Source organism: Gambusia affinis, linkage group LG01 (assembly GCF_019740435.1).
Source record: "Gambusia affinis linkage group LG01, SWU_Gaff_1.0, whole genome shotgun sequence".
Classification (NCBI taxonomy): domain Eukaryota; kingdom Metazoa; phylum Chordata; class Actinopteri; order Cyprinodontiformes; family Poeciliidae; genus Gambusia; species Gambusia affinis.
In genome coordinates, this window is record NC_057868.1 from 31,196,400 (window position 1) to 31,219,190 (window position 22,791).

The 22,791-nt window shown below is 40.2% G+C and overlaps 1 protein-coding gene across 10 annotated transcripts in view; it reads left to right on the forward strand.

The window, feature by feature from the left end:
* Nucleotides 1-22,791, forward strand: part of LOC122832872 (IQ motif and SEC7 domain-containing protein 1-like) — a 116,896-nt gene that overhangs the window by 90,030 nt on the left and 4,075 nt on the right. For 5 of the 10 annotated variants that reach the window (XM_044120070.1, XM_044120080.1, XM_044120097.1 and 2 more), the window contains 12 exons: nt 9,352-9,631; nt 10,475-11,751; nt 12,334-12,495; nt 13,647-13,769; nt 13,949-14,115; nt 15,388-15,527; nt 16,674-16,703; nt 16,854-16,979; nt 17,071-17,170; nt 17,281-17,442; nt 17,711-17,887; nt 20,324-20,373. In XM_044120070.1, coding sequence (XP_043976005.1) covers nt 9,352-9,631; nt 10,475-11,751; nt 12,334-12,495; nt 13,647-13,769; nt 13,949-14,115; nt 15,388-15,527; nt 16,674-16,703; nt 16,854-16,979; nt 17,071-17,170; nt 17,281-17,442; nt 17,711-17,887; nt 20,324-20,373 — 2,794 coding nt within the window. Of the gene's footprint in view, nt 1-1,546; nt 1,825-8,838; nt 8,976-9,351; nt 9,632-10,474; nt 11,752-12,333; nt 12,496-13,646; nt 13,770-13,948; nt 14,116-15,387; nt 15,528-16,673; nt 16,704-16,853; nt 16,980-17,070; nt 17,171-17,280; nt 17,443-17,710; nt 17,888-20,323; nt 20,374-20,795; nt 20,858-22,791 lie in introns of those variants that run through there. The other 5 variants (XM_044120132.1, XM_044120141.1, XM_044120124.1 and 2 more) reach the window with 4 other exon arrangements.

Genomic DNA, 22,791 nt, shown 5'->3' on the forward strand with positions numbered 1-22,791 from the left:
ACTGGCTGCATGTGGGAGCCATTCTCCCCTGTTTCCTGTGCTCGTGTCATTCCTTAGAAAATACTTTTGACTGGGGGGAAGTTTACCCCCGCTCCCCTTGCCTCAGAGGAGTGATTCGTCTGTGGTCTGTGAAGTGTAACAACAAGGGGCTGTCAGAGAGCGGTCTGATGCATGTTAGGCATGGGGAGTACATACGACAGTGTTGTAGATTTGCTGCAGTCCGCTAGGAGAGGTACAAAATGTCACGCTACAACCCCAAACTCCAATGAATGTAAATGGGACGTTATGGAAAAGACCAATGCAAAACTAATTGTGGGTGGAAAGAAAAGGATCCTTGACTTTGTCCAAATAAAAATCTGAAAAGTGTAGTCTTTATTTGAATTGCACTTCCTTTTAGTATGATACCTGTGATTAAAAACCAGTGCGACTAATCAGAAGACATTTACTGAGGGTCCATTTGTGTAAAATTTCCTCTCAGTTTAAATGCAGCTTTTTCTGTTAAGGCCTTGTGGGTTTGTTAGAAAACGTCAGTCAACAAACAACATTAGGATATCAAGCTTTTGTCTTCTCAATCAACCCTAAACAAACATCCAGAAGTAGAATGGAATGGTTTAGATCAAACCATAGTCAAGCGTTAGGATGGCTCAGTAAAAGTCTTTAATTGTCCCGAGCCAGTCTGGTTTATGCTGAGATATAAATCTATATCTTTTTTTGTTTTTTTACAAAAGAAGGAAAGAAGTGTGTGTGTGTGTGTGTGTAGCTTGTACTATAGGCTCATGGGGTTGTATTTAAATGCACACATAGATTTTCTTTTTGTTAAGCATCCCAAAAACTATTGCACTCTTAATTTTTTAATTGGTATGAATACTTTTGAGGTACTGTACGTAAAGTTACAGAGGAGAAAGAGATTTTTTTTTCCCACCTAAGAGAGATAAAATCTCTTCAGGCCATTTTTCTTCTCCACGTCTCAGACCTGAAAGGCTCTATTAATAGAGATCCGCTTATTTGCTTTTATCTCCCCAGAATGTTCCTCTCTTTCTTTTTTTGTGAATCTGTAATACATTGTTTTCTTCGTCCTCTATGGAGGATGCATCCTCTTGCCTACACCTTTTCCATCCATATGTTCAGGATTTAAACATATAGGCTTATAAACAATGCCCCCCCTCCTTTCTGCGTTGCATCTTCCTTCATCACATACTGTTCTCTCTGTGCTGTAATTTCTCCATTTCACGTGTTCATAACATGCCCGAACAAACCTTTTATCTGCTTCACCCGCTGCCTCAATCTTTGGCATCTCATGTCTTGCATGATGTTTGACACCAACAGCATATTTCTTCCAAATCCTCCACATCCAAAAGCCCAGTCCTTTCACACCCCCTTTCTCTGCACCCCGCCCCTTTTCCTATCCTGCTCAGGACCTGGCAGACACTTGCACACTCCCCATGTTTCCAAGCCTCCACCCCCCTGGAACCTCCTACCAGCCCGGCGCGCAGAGGACGTAGAGGAAGAAAGACAAAAAGAGAGAGCTCGGTTTGTCTGTCAGTGATCGCAGACTGCCACTTAGGTCTGACTTAAGGGTCTACCATCTATAGGACGGGAAAATAAATGGGAGTGTTGGTGAGATGCAGTCGGCTGCAGCCTGGCACAAAAGATGGTTCTGAGATGCATTTACTGTTGGAATAGTGTTTTAGGCAGTATGGGGATTCATGAGGGAACCCACTGATGTTCGGAGTACATCGTCTTGTGATTGCCAGCCAGCATGTGGTGTTTGCAGTGTAATTCAGAGAAGACTCAGTCGCTGCTGGAACTGGAGCTAAAAGGCTGGTAAGACAAATAGAAAAGTGGAAAATGTGCATGTATTTTTTTTTTTAAGCTCATCTGTGTATATTTATTTGCCTTTGAGTGAGGAAACGCTGGAGGTTTTATTTTTCCTTTTTAGGAAAATGAAAGAGGCTGGTGGTGTGTTTTCAGAGAATGAGTAGCTTAATGCAAATCTTTAAGATCTATCCAGAGACTGGTCCCCCTTTCTAGGTTTGACTCCCTTGCAGTGGAAAACAGATCAGATCCCTGCTCTGACTCAGTGTATGTGTGTGTTTAGTCTTACTGTACAGGATCCATCTGGGAGCTGGATTGCATTGCATTCCTGTGGTGTGTCGTGGCCCCCCAACCAACTGACTTTGAGCTGCTCCATAACTAGAAAGGCTCAAGGACAGGTGCTGAGGATAGTTTCAGGCATAAGCCTTAATCTTCTCATTTAAAAATGAGAAGCTCGTTTTGTTGTTGTTTGATCTTGTGAGGAAGGAGGAGGAGAAATGCCTTGATCACACAGAATGAGGCCTGGTGGTTAACAGGAGATTAGCACTGATTTCTGATTACTTCAGAAGTCTATGGATGGGGACAGCAAACGGGTAACTTACTTCAGCTGGCAGCATGAATTTTATGGACTGCACCTGAACTACATGAATATGTAATGCTGTCATTTGATCAACAAATAATGACTGTTCATCAAGTGCTAAAATAGGAAAGAAGCCAATCCTGTTTTGTTTCTTTTTTTTTTTGTAAAATTAAAATATTATGTGCTTGTACTTTCAGTAATGCTGAATTACATACTAATTGGGGGGGGTTTTATATCCCAAATGAGATCTGCCAAAAAGATAATATTTGCATCTCTAAGGACAAAAATTATCAAAAATGTTTGGCTTAGCTCATGTGCTCCAAAAAAGTGGAAAATAAGAATGAGGGATTATTATAATATATATATTATTACAGTTAGCTGCTGTTCAATATTTGTTTATTAGCTTTTAATTTTTCTATTTCTGTTTTGACATGAAGCTAAGACCAAATTATTTGAAACAAAGTCCCATTAAAAATGTTTTTGTTGCACGAGACAAACCTTTTAGGTTTGGATGCCAACTTTTTGTTTGATGCATGGTCTGTGGGTCGCTGTTTAGTTTCAATTCAAGATAATTGAAAAGAAAGTGTGTAATTTTAAAGTTACATTACCTGTAGACAAATAATTCCAGGCTCCACATAGCCGCTGGATGTTTTGAAACTTTCAACTGTCTCAACATTTGGACTGGTTTCATTTTTGTCCAATTTGCACCATTCCTAAATATGATTCACGACACTCAAATGTAAAACAGATGATTTTTGTTTATCATTGCGTCCCATTCTAAATATTCAGAAAATACAGTAAACAAGGTATGTTGCTGTATTTTACTCAACCAATATTTGTGTTTTTACCATCAATATTTCTGTGTTCCTTTTTGTAACCCACTTTTAAATTTCAGCTTCTCTAATAATGCTATAATCTTTCTAGAATTAAAATATGTTTATTGAAAATACATACAAGAACACAAGTAACATATGTTAATTTATCTTTCATCAAAGAAAAGTTTAGCTTGATTTGAATTTGTGCCAAAGTTTTTAGTGCAGCCTGAATATATTAACCCGTGGATTTATTTCATTACTCTTTTAATTTTTGGAACACCCAGTTTCATATAGCCTTGAGCTGAACTCGAGGCTTCACAACATTCATTCACAAAACAATGAGTGACATTTAGATGACTAATACACCTTCCTTTGCTTTTGCTTTTTTTACAATCTGTGGTCATTTTTTACCTAAAGGCAGAGCCAGTTAGTTGTCCCTTAAGAGATTCAATTACTGCTTTCCTGTACAAATAGCTCCCAAAAAGCCATTTTTGATCCATAGAAATACTGTAAAAACCCTCAAAATGAAGTACAGAGCTGACAGTAGTTATCAATCACGAGTTGTAATGAGACTCCAGTTGACTATTTACAGTCTGCAGAATACTCTCAGCTGGCCAGTGCTGACTCCAGTACACAGCCAGGTCAAGCTGTAAAATTCTTAACTTGTTCCTCTGTGTGTGTTTTATAGCAGCTGCAGGATAATTCATTAGTCCAGTTATTGGAGCTGAGACAGTCGGGTTGCCGCTGTGTTTATTAGCAGCTTCACCTTTTAAACACTGGACTTGATTCATATGCTACCATGACGTCGCTTGAGCTTCTACCTGAAAAGTCTTCTCATTTCTCCATCTGTGTGCTGTGAGATCTGCTGGGTGCATCTGTATTTATGAGCTTTCTGAGTCACTTTGAAAAGGGTGAAAACATCTGCTTTGGTGCTGCTTCAAGCACATCACTGCATGTGGGGTAAGCAGTGTAACGTGGAGGTGCTGCTTGATTTTTATTGGAAGGGTCACCTAACTGCTTGTGTTTATATGCACACATAAAAACTGGCATCTTTAAAATGCAAGGTTAAAGGTGGCTGTACTTATGGATGTACATTAGTGGTGCAGAGATGAGGTTTGTTTCTTCATAGCTGATAACGGTGCTCAAGCAGATGAAATATAGTAAGCTACTGGCCATCACCCCTCTCATTCAGAAGAGGACAAACCCTTTTTTTTTTATTACTGTTCAACAAGGAAAAGAAAAGACAATCTAAAGCACCACTCACCAAAGCAATGCAAGAATGTGAGCTGGTGAAAATGCACAGAATATTGATGACCAGTCTGATTTCTTTATTTGGTGGGTTTCCAAAGACCTGTGTCGTCATAGCTGTGCTGTGTGCAGCAGAATCCAAAAACCATTAAAAAAAAAACATTACTCAGTCAAGAAACGCTCACAGCATAGGACAGGCAGCTGCTGTCGAACCACCGTCAGCCAGCTATTTGTTTTTTTACAAACACGTACTTTATTTACAATTAAATAGAAAATAAAATAAACTCTAGACAAATGTTCCTCAAAGTATTGTGCTTTTGAAAGTTTGAATACTCCGCCCTTCTAGATAACTATGCTGATGTGTAAATTTGAACAAAGCTGTTCTCTTAACAGTCTCAGTGTGATTAGACTGCACATTTTAGAGAGGCCTTTTATTGCGCACACACACACCTGTGCAATAACCACGCTGTCTATAATCAGCATGTTGATATGACACACCTGTGAGGTGGATGAATTATCTCAGCCAGGGAGAAATGCTCACTAACCCTAAACATCGCGTTTCTCTGAGCCACTTTTTTCTCCATTTTTCAGAAAAAAAAAAAAAGAAATCCACGTTGAGTTGTTTGGTCAAAATTTAAAACATTTAACACCCATTTTATAATCTCTGACTTTAGGGGTGGAAGGAATCAGATCTCATATTAATATCTGTCTTTATTACAGGAAGTCTTGCTACTGTTGTGCAGACATTTCCTAAATGTTTCCGAGAGCTGACAGTTTGTAGCTGTTTTTGTGACTTAGTTTGGGGACTAAATTAGTTCCAAGCTGTAGCTCACTCTGCCTGCACCTCATTAGCTTTCTTCTTTTCCCAGAACTCCTGTTGATGTGACTCCTCTTTTCCGGGATGTAGGAATGTTTTCCCCCAGGTCCTACTGATGACATGGGTTGAGGCCTGGGCAAGGGCCTCAGTCTGCTCACTCAGGATGTTTAGAGGGGAAAAGGGTTATTGTCCAGTCCCTCCTTCACCCCCCAGGCTCCTGATCCCACTCCTCCAAATCGTTTAATCTGAAAATCACTGCCAGCCGTGTTGCTGTGCTTCCCTACATCATAAGCAAGAGGGGCTCCAGCTGTTTAGAGACCCTAAAGGAGGGACAGTTGCTGTTCGACAACTTTGCTATCATATTTCAAGGGCAATACAGTCATGATCAGGAGGTGATGTGGAGATCACATCACTGCTTCCTCGTTCATGTCTAAACAGCGTTTTTTATTACTTCAGTGTGCTTTATATATATGACATCATATTAATATAAATCATAACATTTACTGTTTGCCTCTCATAGATGTTCTGCCTTTTTCAGCCTCTCCCTTTTTCTCTTCTACGTCTATTGCAGCTTAAAATATGAACTCCTCTATTTTCTGTTCTCCACCTTCTCCCTCCGTTTTCTCCATCAGGAGCAGCTGACCTCACTCAGTCAAATATTCAGTGACCTCAGAGCAAAAAGCGCAGCCACACTTACTCATACTTTTTTACTTCTCTACATACCCACAATCCCATCCTGGTCTGGATATTTGGATGGTTAAATGAGAAGCAGAAGAAAGGCACTTCAGTGGAAAAAGGTTCTGGCTCACCAGCCTCATTGGGGAAAGGCAAAGCCAGCTTTGTAGTTAAAGTTTTGAGTAAGTGCTATTAATGTTAGTGTCGATAGAGTGAGACAACACACCCAGTGACGCATCCATGCAGTTTGTGTTTTTTTTGTGATTTAGATTGACCCCTTAACTGTCATGATGACACAAGTGTCGTCATGGACCTATTGACTTAGGTATAAGTGTTTTGAGGTGACACTTAAGGGCTTAAACTCAAAACGTTGTCATGTTACTTAAATTCTGCCTAAGCATGAGGTTTAATAATTTTACAAAGGTACGGTTTACCATTCTTAGAGAGTTTTGTTAGCATTTGCTGAACAATCTTACACATAGTAATAAAGTAAATTGAAGTTTGCAGTGATGACCTGGGGCATAAAGAAAAGAGATTTCAGAAGTTCATAAGTCATTTTTGTCCAAGGTTAGATTAATATATCTAATTACTGAAATTCATTTTCACAGTCAAATATCTTCTGTCTTGTGTGCCTGAAAAAAAGATGTGCTGTAGGTTACGAATTCAAATTATCATCCTTAAGCCTAATTTAACATATTTGTTTTTAGAATATTACCATCACAGTTAGCATTCACTGGTAATTAAGTGGGGAAAACGATCATTTGCTCAAATGGTTCACTCTTACTTTGACTAAGGATAACATGAAATTAGCTTGTTTATGAAACTTGTGTCCTAAACAGTAAGTCTTTAGAGTGCAAGTCAAGTTTGAAAGTCTGATTCTGTGACTGAAGTGTGACTTGAGTCTAAAATCTTAAGTCTAAAAGTCAAATCCCCATCTCTGGTTCTCATAGATTTATTTGAAATCTGTCCTCAACTTCTAGTTTACATTAAGCATCTAGGAGGCAAACTGTCCACCAAATGGTGGTCATTGTTGGTTGCACAATAAAAAAGCATTAGAGCATTTCGAACCTTCATTTAACCACATGTCTAATTAAACCTCTGTTGACTGCTGTAGAAAATCAGAGATACCTCTCAGCCGTATTCTGGCTCTGCGACAGAAGGCAAGGTGTCACTTTTAACTCACAGAATAGCAGCTTTGGAGTGCCATGACAGATGGCTGGAGAGATTTGTCCCTGTGGTGATTATGCAATGAGGTTGGATTTTCAGTGACTTGTGGTCGCTCTGGTGTTGCGGCAGCACTATAAAAGCGTGGCTCTTTTTTTCCCTGCTACTGTATTCTTAATCTCTATTAAACATTGTCTACATGCGGCCCTGAAAAGAAACTGTTCACGGTTACTTTCAGTTAGATAATTGCATAGCACGAGTTCAGAACACGTCATTTCAACACCTTCAAAAGATGAACCAATTCATTTCATATAGGGATGCATGATATATCAGCATCAACATCAGTTATTGGCCGATGTTGGTCATTTTTTAACATATTGGTATTGGACCAATAACTTGATTGATTTTTTCTCAAATCAATCAAATTCAAACCAGTCATATAGGTTTAAATTAAATTGTATGCAGTCTTGGTGGATGTTTCTGAATTAAAAAGCATAAAAAGCTATATAAGAAATTACATAAATGCCTTTTTTTTTGCTTTTTTTTTAAGACAGACAATCATAAACTTTAGTTTATGTTCAAATAAATGTATTGGATTACTTGCATTTGCAGAATTTTTCCTAGCCACATTGTTCTTTTGTTCATCTTATGATTTCCCCTTAAAAATGTAAACATGCCCAGAGTTGGCACTGACTGTTAATCCAATGTGATGATGTCATCAGATGCCCATTCAAATTCCGTGGGTCAAAATTCAAAGTTTAATGTCACACAACAAGAATTTCTGTCTAAGACAGATGGGAAAACAAGGATATAAATACCAAAACAAAATTAAAATATGACTTTCATTTAGGTTTTAGTTTTTTACAGGTAAAAGTGGAAAATCCATTCAATCCCATGTGCACACTTACAGTATGATATGTACTGGTAACTTAGCAACCGCTTCCTGTCAGCTTGTTTTGTGCTTTCACATTCACAAAAATTCTCCAGATGATTTGCATTTATCTCTGAAACTAATCAATCCGTCCTACACTCTCACAAAAATGTAACCAAGCTTTTCAATTTGGCAGTAAAAGCAGCATAGCTACAGAAAACAATATAACACATATTGTTTGTGTTAGAAATACACTTCCACAAAAAAGCAAGAAAAAGTTGGGTCAGCTAAAGGTGCATCGAATCAGATTTATTTTTGTTTAAAATTTCAGAAAGATTCAACAGTGCTTTTAGTTGTCATTTGACTTGCATGCATTTCAAATCAATTAATCTGTACTAAGTTGAACTGCAAAACTGCATGCATCTGGTGTCTGAAGTCATTCAGTTCCCCTTTTTTTCACTCAGTGCAGCTTTTTCTTGTTTGATAGGCTGCTGCCATTGCTGAATGCTGATTTCTGGCCCCTCTAATGAAGGAAGTGGATTGTGTACACTGTATGGGTGTGTCAAGTCAGTTCAAACACATTCGCCTGTGAGTGAACCGTGGGCACACCATACCGTGGCAGAGAAGGAATGTTGGTATGTTGGTGACTGATTGAGCAGATCGGCAACTCATTCAGCGACATCTCAAGTCGCTTAAGGATTTCCTGAAAGCTGTATTTGCTCTGTGCTTCTGCTCTAAACTGGACTTTGTAGCATGAAGTGGAACAGTGTGTCGTCACGCCTGCACACATGATGTAATTCCCCACTGGTCACTGATTGGCCCTTAACTTTGCATAAACTTTGGTTTCCTGGAGGAGCCTGTGTACTCTGGACTTAACTTGACTGAAAGAATGGTGGACAAGATATGGAGGAAGAGTTGGCATTTTTTTGAAAACAGACGATCTTTTCGCAGTAACCCATCGCCTCGTAAGGCTTCAGAGCGCAAGAATGTGTAAGTAAAGAAAGGAGTTTGTGAAAAATGATAGATGTCTGACCGTTTGAGACTGTTCACATGGCACTGGTGTTTTCTGAATTAAACATTTCAAAGGTTATTGTAAGTAATGTGTTCTAACTTTTTTGAACTTAATGAAAGTACCTCATTTCATTAGACTTCAGACAAAAAAGATGTTAGAAAAAAAAATTCTCTTGTCTATCTTATAAAAATACATCTGCTGGTTTCAGTACCTCATTTCAAAAAGTTTATAAATCCCTAGAGTCAACCTGCTTTCTACTGTCAAAATATAATCTCAACATATTCAAACCCAAACTTTAAAGTATCTCTGTCACTCCTTTTAAAATCGCTCTCTATCCCTTTGCTCTGATTTCAGTGTGGAAGGAGATGGACGGCCCAGTGAGAGCGGTCCTTCCTTGGACGGCAGAGCCAACTATGGCCAGGGTCCCGTAACTCACGGGTCAGCCATCAGCCCCGACCGATTCGACGGCCCGCTTTACAGCCACGGGGTCCAACCCGGGCCACAGAGGCCCCGTCGACCCAAACTCCAGCACTCGCAATCCATCCTCCGCAAGCAGGCCGAGGAGGAGGCCATCAAGCGGTCTCGTTCTCTCTCTGAGAGCTATGAGCTCTCTGCTGACCTTCAGGATAAACAGGTATATCCAGAAGTTATCTGGACAGGTTTCGTCTTGCCAAGTTGAAGTTTTTTGTAGTTGTAAAAAAATCTAGAATTTTGAGATTTATCAGAAAACCAGTTTTGATTAGTGTTTTGAGTTCAGGGGATTGAGGCGCAGTCTCCTTTTTCTTTATTCCATCCACCATTTAAATTACACAAGCACATCTGGTGCCAAACTAACTCATCAACAAAATGGTGCCACCACCATGCTTGACAGCTACTACAAGCTGCTTGTGTGTGAACTCTTCACCATGAGATCATTTTGGAGCACAGGTGTATTTCTTGGTTGTCACCCACTCTTTATTCACTACATACGGTTACATTAGTGTTCTCACAGTTTCCAGTTCATTGGCAGAGTGAAAGTTTGTGTTAGGATAGTCAGCTTGTCATTTGTTTGCAAGTGAATGTTCCAATAGAAGGAAGAAACATCAAAATGGAATGGAAAAATAAAACGTCTGGCTTTACGAAGCCACAAGTTCTACCTTACTGAAAATTTACAGCTTAAAAGCCAGATGCCCTCCAGAAAAAGCAACCAGTTTAAATGACCTCTATACCATTTCTGATAACGGTGGCTAAATATCAAAACAGAACTCTGTCAGAGGCTGTGTGTGTGGTTTCCAATTTTCTGTGGGGCATTTAATTCTAATTAATATTAATAATTAACATCTGAGGTGAATGTATTAGTAGACATCAGTCCTTTATTTTAATTTTCAAACAATTTGATCAGAGGAAAGCCCAATAAATTCAAAACTGTGTGCTCAACTACCATAGTGCTCTGGTGGTGGTACAGGTTTACAGTTAATTTTCTCCTTCCTTTGCTCAGGTGGAAATGCTGGAGCGTAAATATGGTGGAAGGTTCATAACTCGGCATGCAGCTCGCACCATTCAGACAGCCTTCAGGCAGTATCAGATGAACAAGAACTTTGAACGTCTCAGGAGCTCTATGTCAGAGAACCGTATGTCCAGACGCATCGTTCTTTCTAACATGAGGATGCAGCTTTCATTTGAGGGCCCTGAGAAAGTGCACAGCTCATACTTTGAAGGGAGGCAGGTGTCCATGACGGAGGATGGCACCCCACTGTCCATGGTGCAGTCTGAACGTGGGGACGTGGAAGTCCACCAGCAGGCAAACATGACGTCACACCCGCCGCCGCAGGCTGACCTGACCGATGCCATCACAGAGCTGGAGGACGCCTTCTCCAGGCAGGTTAAGTCTCTGGCAGAGTCCATAGATGATGCGCTGAACTGTCGTAGTCTTCAGGGGGACGAGGGGCCTGACCCTGAGGCTATGGGTTGCTCCAAAGTGCAGGGAGAAGTGCCCTATCAGATGAAGTCCCACCGCAGGCCAGCTGGACGTATGCGAGATGAAACTGTTGCATCATATAGTGACGTTACTTTGTTCATCGATGAGGATGACATGCCCCATCCTGCTGCTCTGAGGTCAGGAGACCAGCCGTCCAGTACAGAATCAGACTTAAGGCTGCAGTCAGTAAACTCCTCCCAGGAGTACTGGCCTATTGACTCTAAAGATGAGGGTCGTGACACAGACACTAGCTGCCGCAGCACTCCTTCTCTAGAGTGCCAAGAACAGCGTCTTAGAGTGGACCACCTCCCTCTTCTGACTATAGAACCTCCAAGTGACAGTTCAGCTGAGCTCAGTGATCGCTCTGACCGTGGCTCTGTCAAGCGACCTCCTGCATACGAACCTCACGGCCACATCGTGACATCCTCCCAGGCGAGCCCCAAACACATATCCCACGGACCCCCGCCACGAGCGCCCTCCCGCGACGATGACGCGCCTCTGCGCCATCGCCACCGGCAGCTAGAAAGCCACCTGGCAATCAATGGCTCAGCAAACCGGCAAAGCAAGTCTGAATCAGACTTCTCAGATGGGGACAACGACAGCATCAATAGCACATCGAACTCAAACGACACTATAAACTGCAGCTCCGAGTCCTCGTCGAGGGACAGCCTCCGAGAGCAGACGCTAAGTAAGCAGACCTACCACAAAGAGACTCGAAACAGCTGGGACTCGCCAATCTTCAGCAATGACGTGATCCGCAAGAGACACTACCGCATCGGCCTCAATCTGTTCAACAAGTACGTACTCAGCTGTGACGGAGCAGCTGCTTGACTTTTCTTGTTAGTACCAAGAAAATAGACTGAGTGATGGCAAGGCCATTGGAGTAGCTGTGCCCTCTCTTGCTCTATAAATTGCATCCAGTTGTGTCTATATCAAGTACAAAGTCAGTCTTGAAACTGCTTTTTGGAAAAAAAAAAAAAAGAAATTATCACTTCGTGTTTGTTGTGTAACAAAGATTTAGTTTTGTTTTGCAGAGTGAGATGAATGTTACAGTTCATTGTTAGAAGCTAAACCTAGCTCACTATTAAATTACAGACATATTGCTGATTTGCGTTTTCTAGTTTTAAAACCTTGTGAGCGTTTCTCCATTATCCAAATGATAATGAGGACTCAAGGAGCAATTAAAATTAAATGTATCATTTTGCTGATCTCAATGATCTAATGCCTGAATGAAAATTATTAACTAGCTTGCCTGAAGATGTCTTCAATAGGAATTTTCAGAGAGCTCAAGCAATAACAGATCATTCTATCCAGTTCTGGCATTAAGTATTAAAATTGTGATTAAAATTCTAACATAATGCTGCATGTTGAAATTTCAGGAAACCCGAGAAGGGCATCCAGTACTTGACAGAGCGGGGGTTCATTCCTGACACGCCGGTCGGTGTTGCCCACTTCCTACTTCAAAGGAAGGGGCTCAGCAGGCAGATGATTGGAGAATTTTTGGGTAATCGACAAAAACAGTTCAACAGAGATGTCCTGGAGTAAGTCCGATTTTTTTTGTCCTTCTCTTCCTATTTAATTCTACCCCTAATTTAAATAACAGGAAACTTTTTATTCAAATGCATGTAATTATAGTGGTCATTCTTTTAAGCTAACAAGTGAACTTTCCAAAATGTTAACATTTATTTATTTACAATGAAGCCAATTGCTTCTCAGGTTTGCAGCCTGTGATATTTGCATTCATTTTCATGTCTGAATGTCAAGTATGGAGCCAAAAGTAGCCATGGGTCACAGTGTTAAATTTACCCTGTGCTATTTATTCAGTGAGAAGGAAGAAATGTTATCTGAAAGCGGTGTCTTGGAGACATAACATACCAGCAACGCACCCAGAGATTTAAAAGCATTCTGTGGCAATCCCAGTCTGCCAACATTTCATGGCAAATGGTTGACTGCGAGAAAAACTGTAATTAGCAAAACATCTGGCAGACTTTGCGATTTCTACTACAGATTTGACCAGATGTGACTCTAACATGTTCTTTTTCTCCAATGTGGTCTCTGGTGTCACCAGAAATTTTATATTTGAGAGCCAAGCTGTGGTTGAGAACGTTTCACTTTTCTCTGCATTACAAATTTGTGTTATATATCTCAGTGTTATGCTACACTGCGTTAATGGCGCTACTGTTGTTAGCCTAGATGTTAACTTCCTGCTAAATCTGTCTGAAGTAGCTGAAGGACGAACTTTGATGACGAGGGATCTTCATCCTTCTGCTTTATGTTGGTCCTTTCTTTAAAATATGAGTTTAATTGTAACCTATTCCTTGGACAAGTGCTTCATATAAAAAACAAACACGTTTTTTAATGAGTGATCCCTGCTGGACTGTCCAGATCATCCTACTCACTATAAATAAACTCTGTAGCAAAACTCCCCTTTGTTTACAGCCATGTGACTGTAGGGTTCTGTCTCAAAAGGGTCATTTTGTGTCAGTGTTTTAAAATAAAGACCCATTGTAGCTTTAATTATTACTATTGCTGATATGAATTTGTAGGTTTTATGAATTTGGGGTGCACTATTTAGTGTGTAAATTTGATTAAATACTCTTAAATTCTCTTAAAATCTATTTTGTGAAAACAGTCACATTCTGTATTTATTAACTTTACTTTTGGAAATCCATCGTCTCTCCTCGTGTACCAGCTGTGTGGTAGATGAAATGGACTTCCAGAGCATGGAGCTGGATGAGGCCCTTAGAAAGTTTCAAAACCACATCCGTGTCCAAGGGGAAGCTCAGAAGGTGGAGCGGCTCATTGAAGCGTTCAGGTGAGACTACGAGACTTCACTCGCAAAAATATAAAACAAATCATCAGTAGTTGTTTTGTAGGCAAAGAGGACCTTTTTCATCATTACTTCTGCTTTCCTTGAAAGTATTTCCTCACAATGAAAGGGATCTGAACTGTATGTGTTCTTTGTTGTAAACTGATGTGCTTTCACATGTTCAGCCAGCGGTACTGCATCTGTAACCCTACGGTGGTGCGACAGTTTAGGAACCCTGACACCATCTTCATCCTGGCCTTCGCCATCATTCTTCTCAACACTGACATGTACAGCCCAAACGTCAAGCCAGAGAGGAAAATGAAACTGGAAGACTTCATCAAGAATTTAAGAGGTAGCAAAGTAAAAAAAAAAAAAAAAGTTTATTGATGTATAAAAAATAATATGTTCCATGTGATTAGGGTACAAGGTTTGGTTTTCCTGTCCTGTTCTTAAATGAAACTTAAGATACTCTGTCACAGCAAGTCAACTGGAGGAAAAAGAAAAAAATTATATTGTGCTTTTAAAAAGCATTCCAGGAAGGTAAAGTCCAGTTGCTCCTCCCCTCATTGAATGCAGACATTAGCCAATTGTAGATCAGTTCAGAAGGAGGGTTGCTGCACCATGTTGCTCTACAGATGTAGAAATATATCGACTGGTGCAATGCTTGAGTCATTGTTGTCCTGCAGCAGTAACTGCAGTTCTTGTAATATCTGTCTATGATGAAAACACTGAAAAGGGTCAGAGTTAAGAGAAAGTCAAACATTAAACCTATATGTGTGTGCTGGTACATGTGGTTCTTACTATTGCTTTGTGATTCTCGTCTTTAGCGTGGCTTCCTCTGGTTTTAGGAAATGGCCGTTATAACTGGCCTGTTAAATCACGCTTATAGATTCTGGGCTATCTTTGTTTCTTGGCATGCCTGGTAAAATATGCAACAGGCCTTTTACAAGGTTTCATTCCAGTTAAAATCTTATAGTACATTTTTGTGTTTATAACTGTAGGAAATAAAGGGTTTTTACAGTTTGACCTATCCGGCAACTGGTTTGCATTAGACTGGGCACTTGATGATCCGAAGATGTTACTGTTTGATGTAGATCATAACCATGTGCCAATTTTTATCTTCCTTCTTATTATTTTGACTTTGCACAGTGACACAGTAAATGAATCTCCTCAACCAGTCTTGCTGTCACTGCATATTTGTACCCCAATAAAACGCAAAGTCATCAATTGCTAATAAGAAGTCCCAAAATCTGGGATGAACTCTCAAGTGTTAAGTGTAAATTAAAAACATCTTTCTTTGCTGATGTGGTACCATTAATGATTATTGCTTAAAGTAGGATTTTCCACAGAGTTAATTCTGCAGCATTAAATCAAAAATAGAGGCTGGATTCATTTTCAGTATTTAAGTGTATTTTAAATACATTTATTTTAAATCATTCTGCATAGTTTACCAGAAAACGGCTAGATATAGAGGTGTGTTTTTTTGTTTTTTTTCTGGACGCTTTATTTCTGGAAGAACGTTACAACAGTCTCCCAAACTGTGACTCCAAAATATAACAAATGCATAGTATAAATTCTTTTTAATATGCTTGGTGCAGTAAATCAAGTCTTTTGTCTTCTCCAGGTGTGGATGATGGGGAGGACATACCCAGAGAGACTTTGGTCGGCATCTATGAGAGGATTCGCAAGCGAGAGCTTAAGACTAATGAAGACCACGTGTCACAGGTGCAGAAGGTGGAGAAACTCATAGTGGGAAAGAAACCGGTGAGTAATGATATTTGTTTTACAATTACAGTCATAGAGATGTTTACATCATCATCAATCTCTTCAATTTTGGGTGAAATTGAAGAGATTGATCTATTACCTAGTTACTCTCACAGTCTGAATTTTCCCTGCAGTTCTAGTTCTTAAATTCTAAAGTTTGGGAAATGTGAGGAATTTAAGCTTAGAAGTGGCACCCATGCCTTTGGCTACACTTGTGAAATTACTGACATGTCTGAGTATAGACCTTCATGCTGGTGATTTTAACACAGCCAAAGCCCTTGAGACGTGCTGCCCAGTGCAGCAGTGCTGATTAAAACAAATGGTTACATGCCTCCACTTTGACGCACTGTAGAAACTATGAGATTTCAGTGAAACCTACCTGCAATGTTGAAACACTGAGGCCAGTGTTATTTCTATATTTAATTTAAACTGTTTCCAGATTTGGATGTGCTTCAGCCTTTTATCCTTCCAGCAGTGAACACAGCTCCATTAATCTACATTGTTCTGCTCTGCTCAGCATGCAGTGTTGTCTCTGTCATGTGTAAAAGGGTAAAACTGTGACTGACCTGTGAGGCCTTGCTAGTGAGGTTTGGTTTGCATAGCAGCAGTGCTGTACAAGTTCAGCCTGGACAAAAACTAGTTCTATTTTCGGATCAGTCTGGTCAAAGCTGCATTTATCCGTGACCATAGTTCACCACCAATATATTCAGATCCAAAGTCACACTCCCAGCATAAACCGGATTCTGTTCATTCCGCAATCTTTTTATGGCATAAAAGAATTTTAAAAACAGAATGGAATATCAGATGTTTTAAACATGTTTAGTTTTGTAGCATTTACCACTCTACATTGATTTTAAAATATGTTTAATTCTTTGTTTTTCTAATTGCTTTCTTTGCAAAACTGCATTTCATTATGGCCAAATTCCTCCCAAACAACTGTCCTCCATGATTTTCCATATCACTTGTCAGAAAGCCAAATAATCTGAAATTGTTATTAAAAATGTAGTATGTATCAGTTCACCCCTAGTTTTATTGGATGCACAATTTTCAAGCGTTATTTATAATGGGCACTGACTTAACTAAGAAATATTTTATCATTAACTGATAAGTAACTGCAAAATACAACATTTTCTGTCTTCTCTACAGATTGGTTCACTCCACCATGGACTGGGATGTGTAAGTAGCCTATTAATCTCATTAAATGATTTGTGACTCATCCAAGTTGCTGCATCTGCAACACACTTATGTTCCCTATTAGTCTGTAGACTGAGGCCATAATAACCTCTAAAGCGTTTGTGGGGACTTTTTTTTTTTTTTGCCTTGTAGGTGCTGTCGCTGCCCCATCGACGTTTGGTGTGTTACTGCCGTCTGTTTGAAGTGCCAGACCCCAACAAGCCTCAGAAGCTGGGCCTGCATCAGCGGGAGATCTTCCTGTTCAATGACCTCCTTGTGGTAAAAGCCGTCTGCTCTTTCCACCTCCCTCTTTGCTCCTTCCCCGTCTTCCACCCCAGGCCCCTAAAAACAATCTCCTTTTTCATTTCAGGTAACAAAGATTTTCCAGAAGAAGAAGAATTCGGTTACATACAGCTTCCGTCAGTCTTTCTCTCTGTATGGGATGCAAGTGATGCTGTTTGAAAACCAGTGTAAGTGTTTCGTTTGACAGTTTACATCCCAGAGGTTGATAAAGCCAGTATGCTAGTCAAACTTTCCAGACTCAAACTGACCGGTTGTAAATTGCTCCCTCATTTTCCAGATTACCCAAATGGAATCAGACTTACATCAGCAATACCAGGTGCAGACATCAAAGTTCTCATCAACTTTAACGCACCCAACCCCCAGGACCGTAAGAAGTTCACAGACGACCTAAGAGAGTCAATTGCAGAGGTCCAGGAAATGGAGAAATACAGAATAGAGTGTGAGCTGACTTTTTATTATTTGTCCCTCCCATCCCCCCTCACTTTCTGTCTCTCTTTTTCTGGCCAAGTTAAACAGAAACAGGGCACGGTCCTCATTATTCAGCTGCTTCAGTTTATAAGGAAGTAGATTACAAGTACTCAGCACGGCTCAGATTATTCTGGACATGCAGAGGCGGTGCTAAAATAAAGAGCAGGATGTTGAAATGTCTTTATGTCTGTCAAGTCCTTGTCACTAAACCCCGGCGTCTCCACGGTTCGTTTCCACAGCCGAGCTGGAGAAGCAAAAGGGGGTGGTGAGGCCCAGCATGTCTCAAAGCTCCGGCCTGAAGAAGGAAGCCGGCAACGGGGGTATGAACCGCGCCAGTCTGGACGACAGCTACGCCATGGGCGAGGGTCTGAAGAGGAGCGCCCTCAGCAGCTCCCTGCGGGACCTCTCTGAAGCAGGTAGAGCGAAAACACGGAGCTTGTGTTCGGCCAGCTGGTTTTTACACTGAAAGAAAAAGCAGTTTGCTTTTCTTATTCTCCTCTCTGCCGAGAAGTTTAAGGGGATAAAAATAGCAAAATGTTGTCACTGTACCATACATTGATTTTTAAAGTTCTCCTCGTTCCGAATTCATTAACTCACTCGGGATTGGATGGTTTGGTCTAGAAGTTGGGTTTCTCTTTCAGGTGTTTACAGTGTCTTGCAAAGGTATTCATTTCCTTTGAACCTTAACCCATTTTGTCAGGTTACAACCAGAACTTTCAATACGTTTTATTTGAATTCTATCTGATAGACAAACACAAAGTTGTGCATAGTTGAAGCAGAAGAAAAATCTTGCATGGTTTTTCAATAATAAATTAAAAAAAGAAATCTGAATTTGTGTTCAGCAGCCTTTACTCAAATAACCCCTATATAAAATCCAGTGCAATCACTAATCCTCAGAAGTCGCCTAATTAATAAATGGAGTTCAGCTGTGTGTAATTTAATCTCACATAAATCCAGCTGTTCTGTGAAGGTCTCAGATGTTTATTAGAGAACAAATAGCATCACAAAGACCAAGGGGCATACCAAACAGGTCAGGGATAAGGTTGTGGAGAAATTTAAAGCTGGGCTAAGTTGTAAAACAAGATCCCAATGTTTTATCATCGCGCGGTGCCCTGTTCAGTTGAAAGTCTGAGCCATTTATCTAAGCTTTTAGTGAATCAGCAACATTCACTAAAAGCATCTAAATTCAACTGGAGCTCTGTGTTTACTAAAGCGCCGCATCTAATCTCACTGAGTTTGGCCTGCTGTGCAAAGAAGAATGGACAGAAATATCACATTCTGTAAAACTCATAGACACACACCAGAAGACCTGAGCTTGTAATTGCAAAGTATTTACTCACTCAGCCTGAATACAAATGTAAAAAAAAATAAATTATGCACTACTTTGTGTTGGTGTATCCCATAAAATCCTAATACAACACATTGATGTTTGTTGTTGAAACCTCACAAAATGTGAGAAAGGTCAAAGGGTGCTCTTTCAACACACTGTATTTAAGAGTGACTTGATTGAGAAAAGGTTTAGCAGCTTTAGCAGCTTTTGAACATTTATTCCTGATCAATAAATAAACTGTTGGGCAGTTCTCACTCGTTTTTATTGGATTAAATTTCTTTCTAAACATCTTCTCATTCTTATGATTGCTTACTTTTTTGTTCCCAAGCATTTTTGCATTCCTCAGTGTTTTTTTTTTTTTGTTTGTTTTGCTTTTTTTATATTCAAAGACATTTAACGCACACGTTTTACTCAGAAGTCCCATGCCGTCTCCTTTCACCTGTAAGCACACCACAATCTGAGCAGCAACAAGATGAAGATAGTCTTTGCATTGAGAATCACCCCATATCCACGTACGTCAGTGTGTATAACTGTGCCTTAGAATCAGGAATATGTGTCATTCATTACAAATAACAGCTATGTGAAAGTTATCAGGTGATTAACTTGATAACACGATGAAATCCAGTTAGGGGGGTCTGCCTCATAGTTCTGAGCATGAGGTTTCTTGTTGTATCGATCGACCCTCAGGGGGGAAACTCCAGGTCAGGTAGTTCATAGTCGTTCCTTTTGCCCTCCTGTCTCCTGTGTTTTGTTTATTTTTCTGTGCAGGATTTGGCATGTTAGTGGGGTCATTTTTGTTTGTTTTATTTTATTTTTCCATACTCCATTCCACATGTATTTTACTGTCCATACACATCAGGTAATTTCCTGTTTATGTGTAATTATTGGTCATATATCACTGGCTGAGTGGGCCCTAAAGCTCCACCCTCAGACCTGGATGTGCCCACACATCAAATGTGCAGCAGCCACAGTTTTGCTTCTGATCTGTCTTCTGCTTTGTGACTCTCGCTGAGACTGGCTTTTATTTATTTATTTATTTTTAATTTTTATTTTTGCCCTGCCTGACAACCTTAAGAATGAGTTGTCTCAATTTACTGAAGAGAAAATCTGTTGACATTTTGCTCCGCTAAGGAACCTTGTGACGGGATTTAGAAGTAACCCTGGGAATTAGCTTCTCCTGATACGAACTAAATTTAGACTAAAACGTAATGCAAAATCTAGCTAAAATTACGTACGTCATATTTTTCTTCAATGATTTCTAATTTGACCTGGACATAAATAAATAAAAAACAACGCTCCACCCGCCCACCACCTCCTTCTCAGACCTGAACGGCCCTCTCTCCATCCCCCTCTATCTCTTGTATTTTGGATCTTACTCACCGTCACAAGCTACTGCGCCGCGCCGCCCCACCCCACCCCACCCCACCCACACTCTCTTTTGCTTTTGGGCGGCCGGAACGTCTGTAGTCGACCCAGGACGTGCTGTCGATCTCTAATCTCTGGTATTGCATGTCTCGGGCAGGCAAGCGAGGGCGTCGCAGCAGTGCAGGATCACTAGACAGCAATATGGAAGTAAGTTGGAAGCAGCTGGTATCCGAGCTCCTCTCTCTCTGTGATGATGTGCACTGTGAAACACTATTTATTTTTTTGGTCTTATACTTCCTTTGCTTCATAGACTCCAGTCCATTTGTTTGGATCATTTATTTTTCTTGATGGGATGCCTTTATAACCTGCTTGCCTCAGTTAGTGTGCATGCATGGGTTGCTTGCCTCCCCTCTTGTATTTTTCTTTTCTTTTTTTTTTTTTTTTGGTTGATTTTTTGGAAGCCAGAGATTTCCTGTTTGGGTCATGTTATATGACCAATATACACTCTACCCTCAAACAAGCATGACTCCCACTAATGCCTCCTCTGATCCCTCCTCTCCCTGTCGCCTGTCTCTGTCTTTCATTCAGTCACATCCAAGCGGTTTTCATTTGGTTCTTCTCTTTGGCAGGGTGGTAGCTCTGAAAGACACTAGGAAACTCTTCATTTCCTGCAGCCCCTCTCCCTGTCTGGGTCTGTCTTTTATTTTTTCCTCTTATCCACAACTTTTCTTAGATGCTGTAAGGTGCAGCGAGGAGTGTAGCCTTCATAATAAGCCATGGGCTTCACACACATTAGAAAGATGTGGATTTCATCCATTCATTGTGCACTCATTCCATGTATTCATGAGTCAAAGTGTAGAATCTTGGAAATTATATGGTGCAAATGCTGTTTGTTCAGTTTTAGAAAAAGCATTTTTTTTTTCACCCATGGAGTAGTTTTGGATCCAAAACAGGAGGCAGAGTGCCCAACCCTGTTGTGAAGTCTGCACACGAGTGCTCAGTTCCTTCTGCCATCTGACTTCTAGTTGAATGCTGATGTGTGAATGAAAAGTTTGCCTGTGACACCCTCTGCATGTGGAAACTGTGCCTTCATTAATAATGCCAAGTTGCATGTGTGACTTGTTTTTTTCTAGAGAGTTTGGCACAAAACAGAAATCTAGTTTTCCCAACTTCCTTCTCTTTTGAATATTTATCCTTGTCAAAGTATTTATCACAGATTTACTTTTTCAAGATGATTACCTGTCTAACAGCAGAGCTTCCCTGAAAACAGGTTCCCTTTGTGTCATGAAAGCTGAAATATTCCTGCTGCTGCCTATCATGACATTTTTAGTTTTTCATTTGCATGCTATATAACATTTTGCTACTTCTTTATCTGAGAAAAGAAAACAGTAATTCAGAGTCTCGCAAAAGTGTTCATACCCCTTGAACTTTTTCAGATTTTCACGTGTTACAACCACATGCGTTATTGTAGTATTGGACACAATGTTGCGCTTAATATGCAATATAAGAAAACATGATCTTTTAAAACATTCTATACATCAAAATATGAAATGTATGGAGTGATAAGTAACCCCTTTTTGCCTGGTACCCCTAAATCCTTATTAATTCACCCAGTAAGTAGTTTGCCAGTAGTTCACTGTGTGTAATTTAATCTCTGCATTAAAAGCGACTACCCTCTCAGGAGGTTTGTTAAAGAACATTAGCAAACAAATTGTCATGAAGACCATAAAACAAATCAGATGGAGACAAAGTTGTTGAAGTTTAAAGCAGAGTTAAGCTACAAAACAATATCTCAAGCTTTGAATGTCTAATGGTACGCTCTTCTATCATTTAAAAATAGAAAGGTTATGACACAACTGCAAACTGCTATCGAGATAAGGAGGGCAAGGAGAACATTCAAACTTGAGAGAAGCAACCAACAGGCCCATTGTAACACTGGAGGAGCTGCAGAGATAATCAGCTTAGGTGGAATAATTTGTTGACAACTATTAGCATTGAACTGAAAAAATTTGGTTTTAAAGGAAGAGAGACCTGTAGAAAGTCAGGTTGAAAGAAATTCAGGAGGTATCTGAATCACCGTCGACTGAAGGCCATGTATAGGATACAGCAAATATGTGGGAGAAGTTACTCTGTTCAAACGATAACAAAACTGAACTTCTTGGCCAACAACACTGCACAGCCCATCCCACCAGTTCAACATAATAACAGCAGCATCATTACGGGATGCTTTTCTTTGGCAGAGACAGGGAAGCTGTTCTGTGGGGATGGGAAAATGGGTAGAATTAAATGCAGGAAAGTCCTGAGTAAAAGGATTTTCTCAAAAAAAACATTGAGATGGCACACAATGAAATGTTGTAGGTCAGGGTTGTCCAAAATCTGTCCTCAAATGCCAGCGTCCTGCATGTTTTAATTTTCCCCTTGGTGGCCATACCTCCTCAGTATGTCATGCCCTAGTTGCCTGGTAACGAGCAATCATTTGATCCAGAAGTGTTGAAGCAGGGGCAGAACTAAAACATGTAGGATTCTGGCCCTTCAGGACTGACTGTACATAATTGGACAGTATATATTTATATGGCCTAGTCAGGGGTCCTCAAATCCAGTCCTTAAGGGCCAGTAAACTACAAC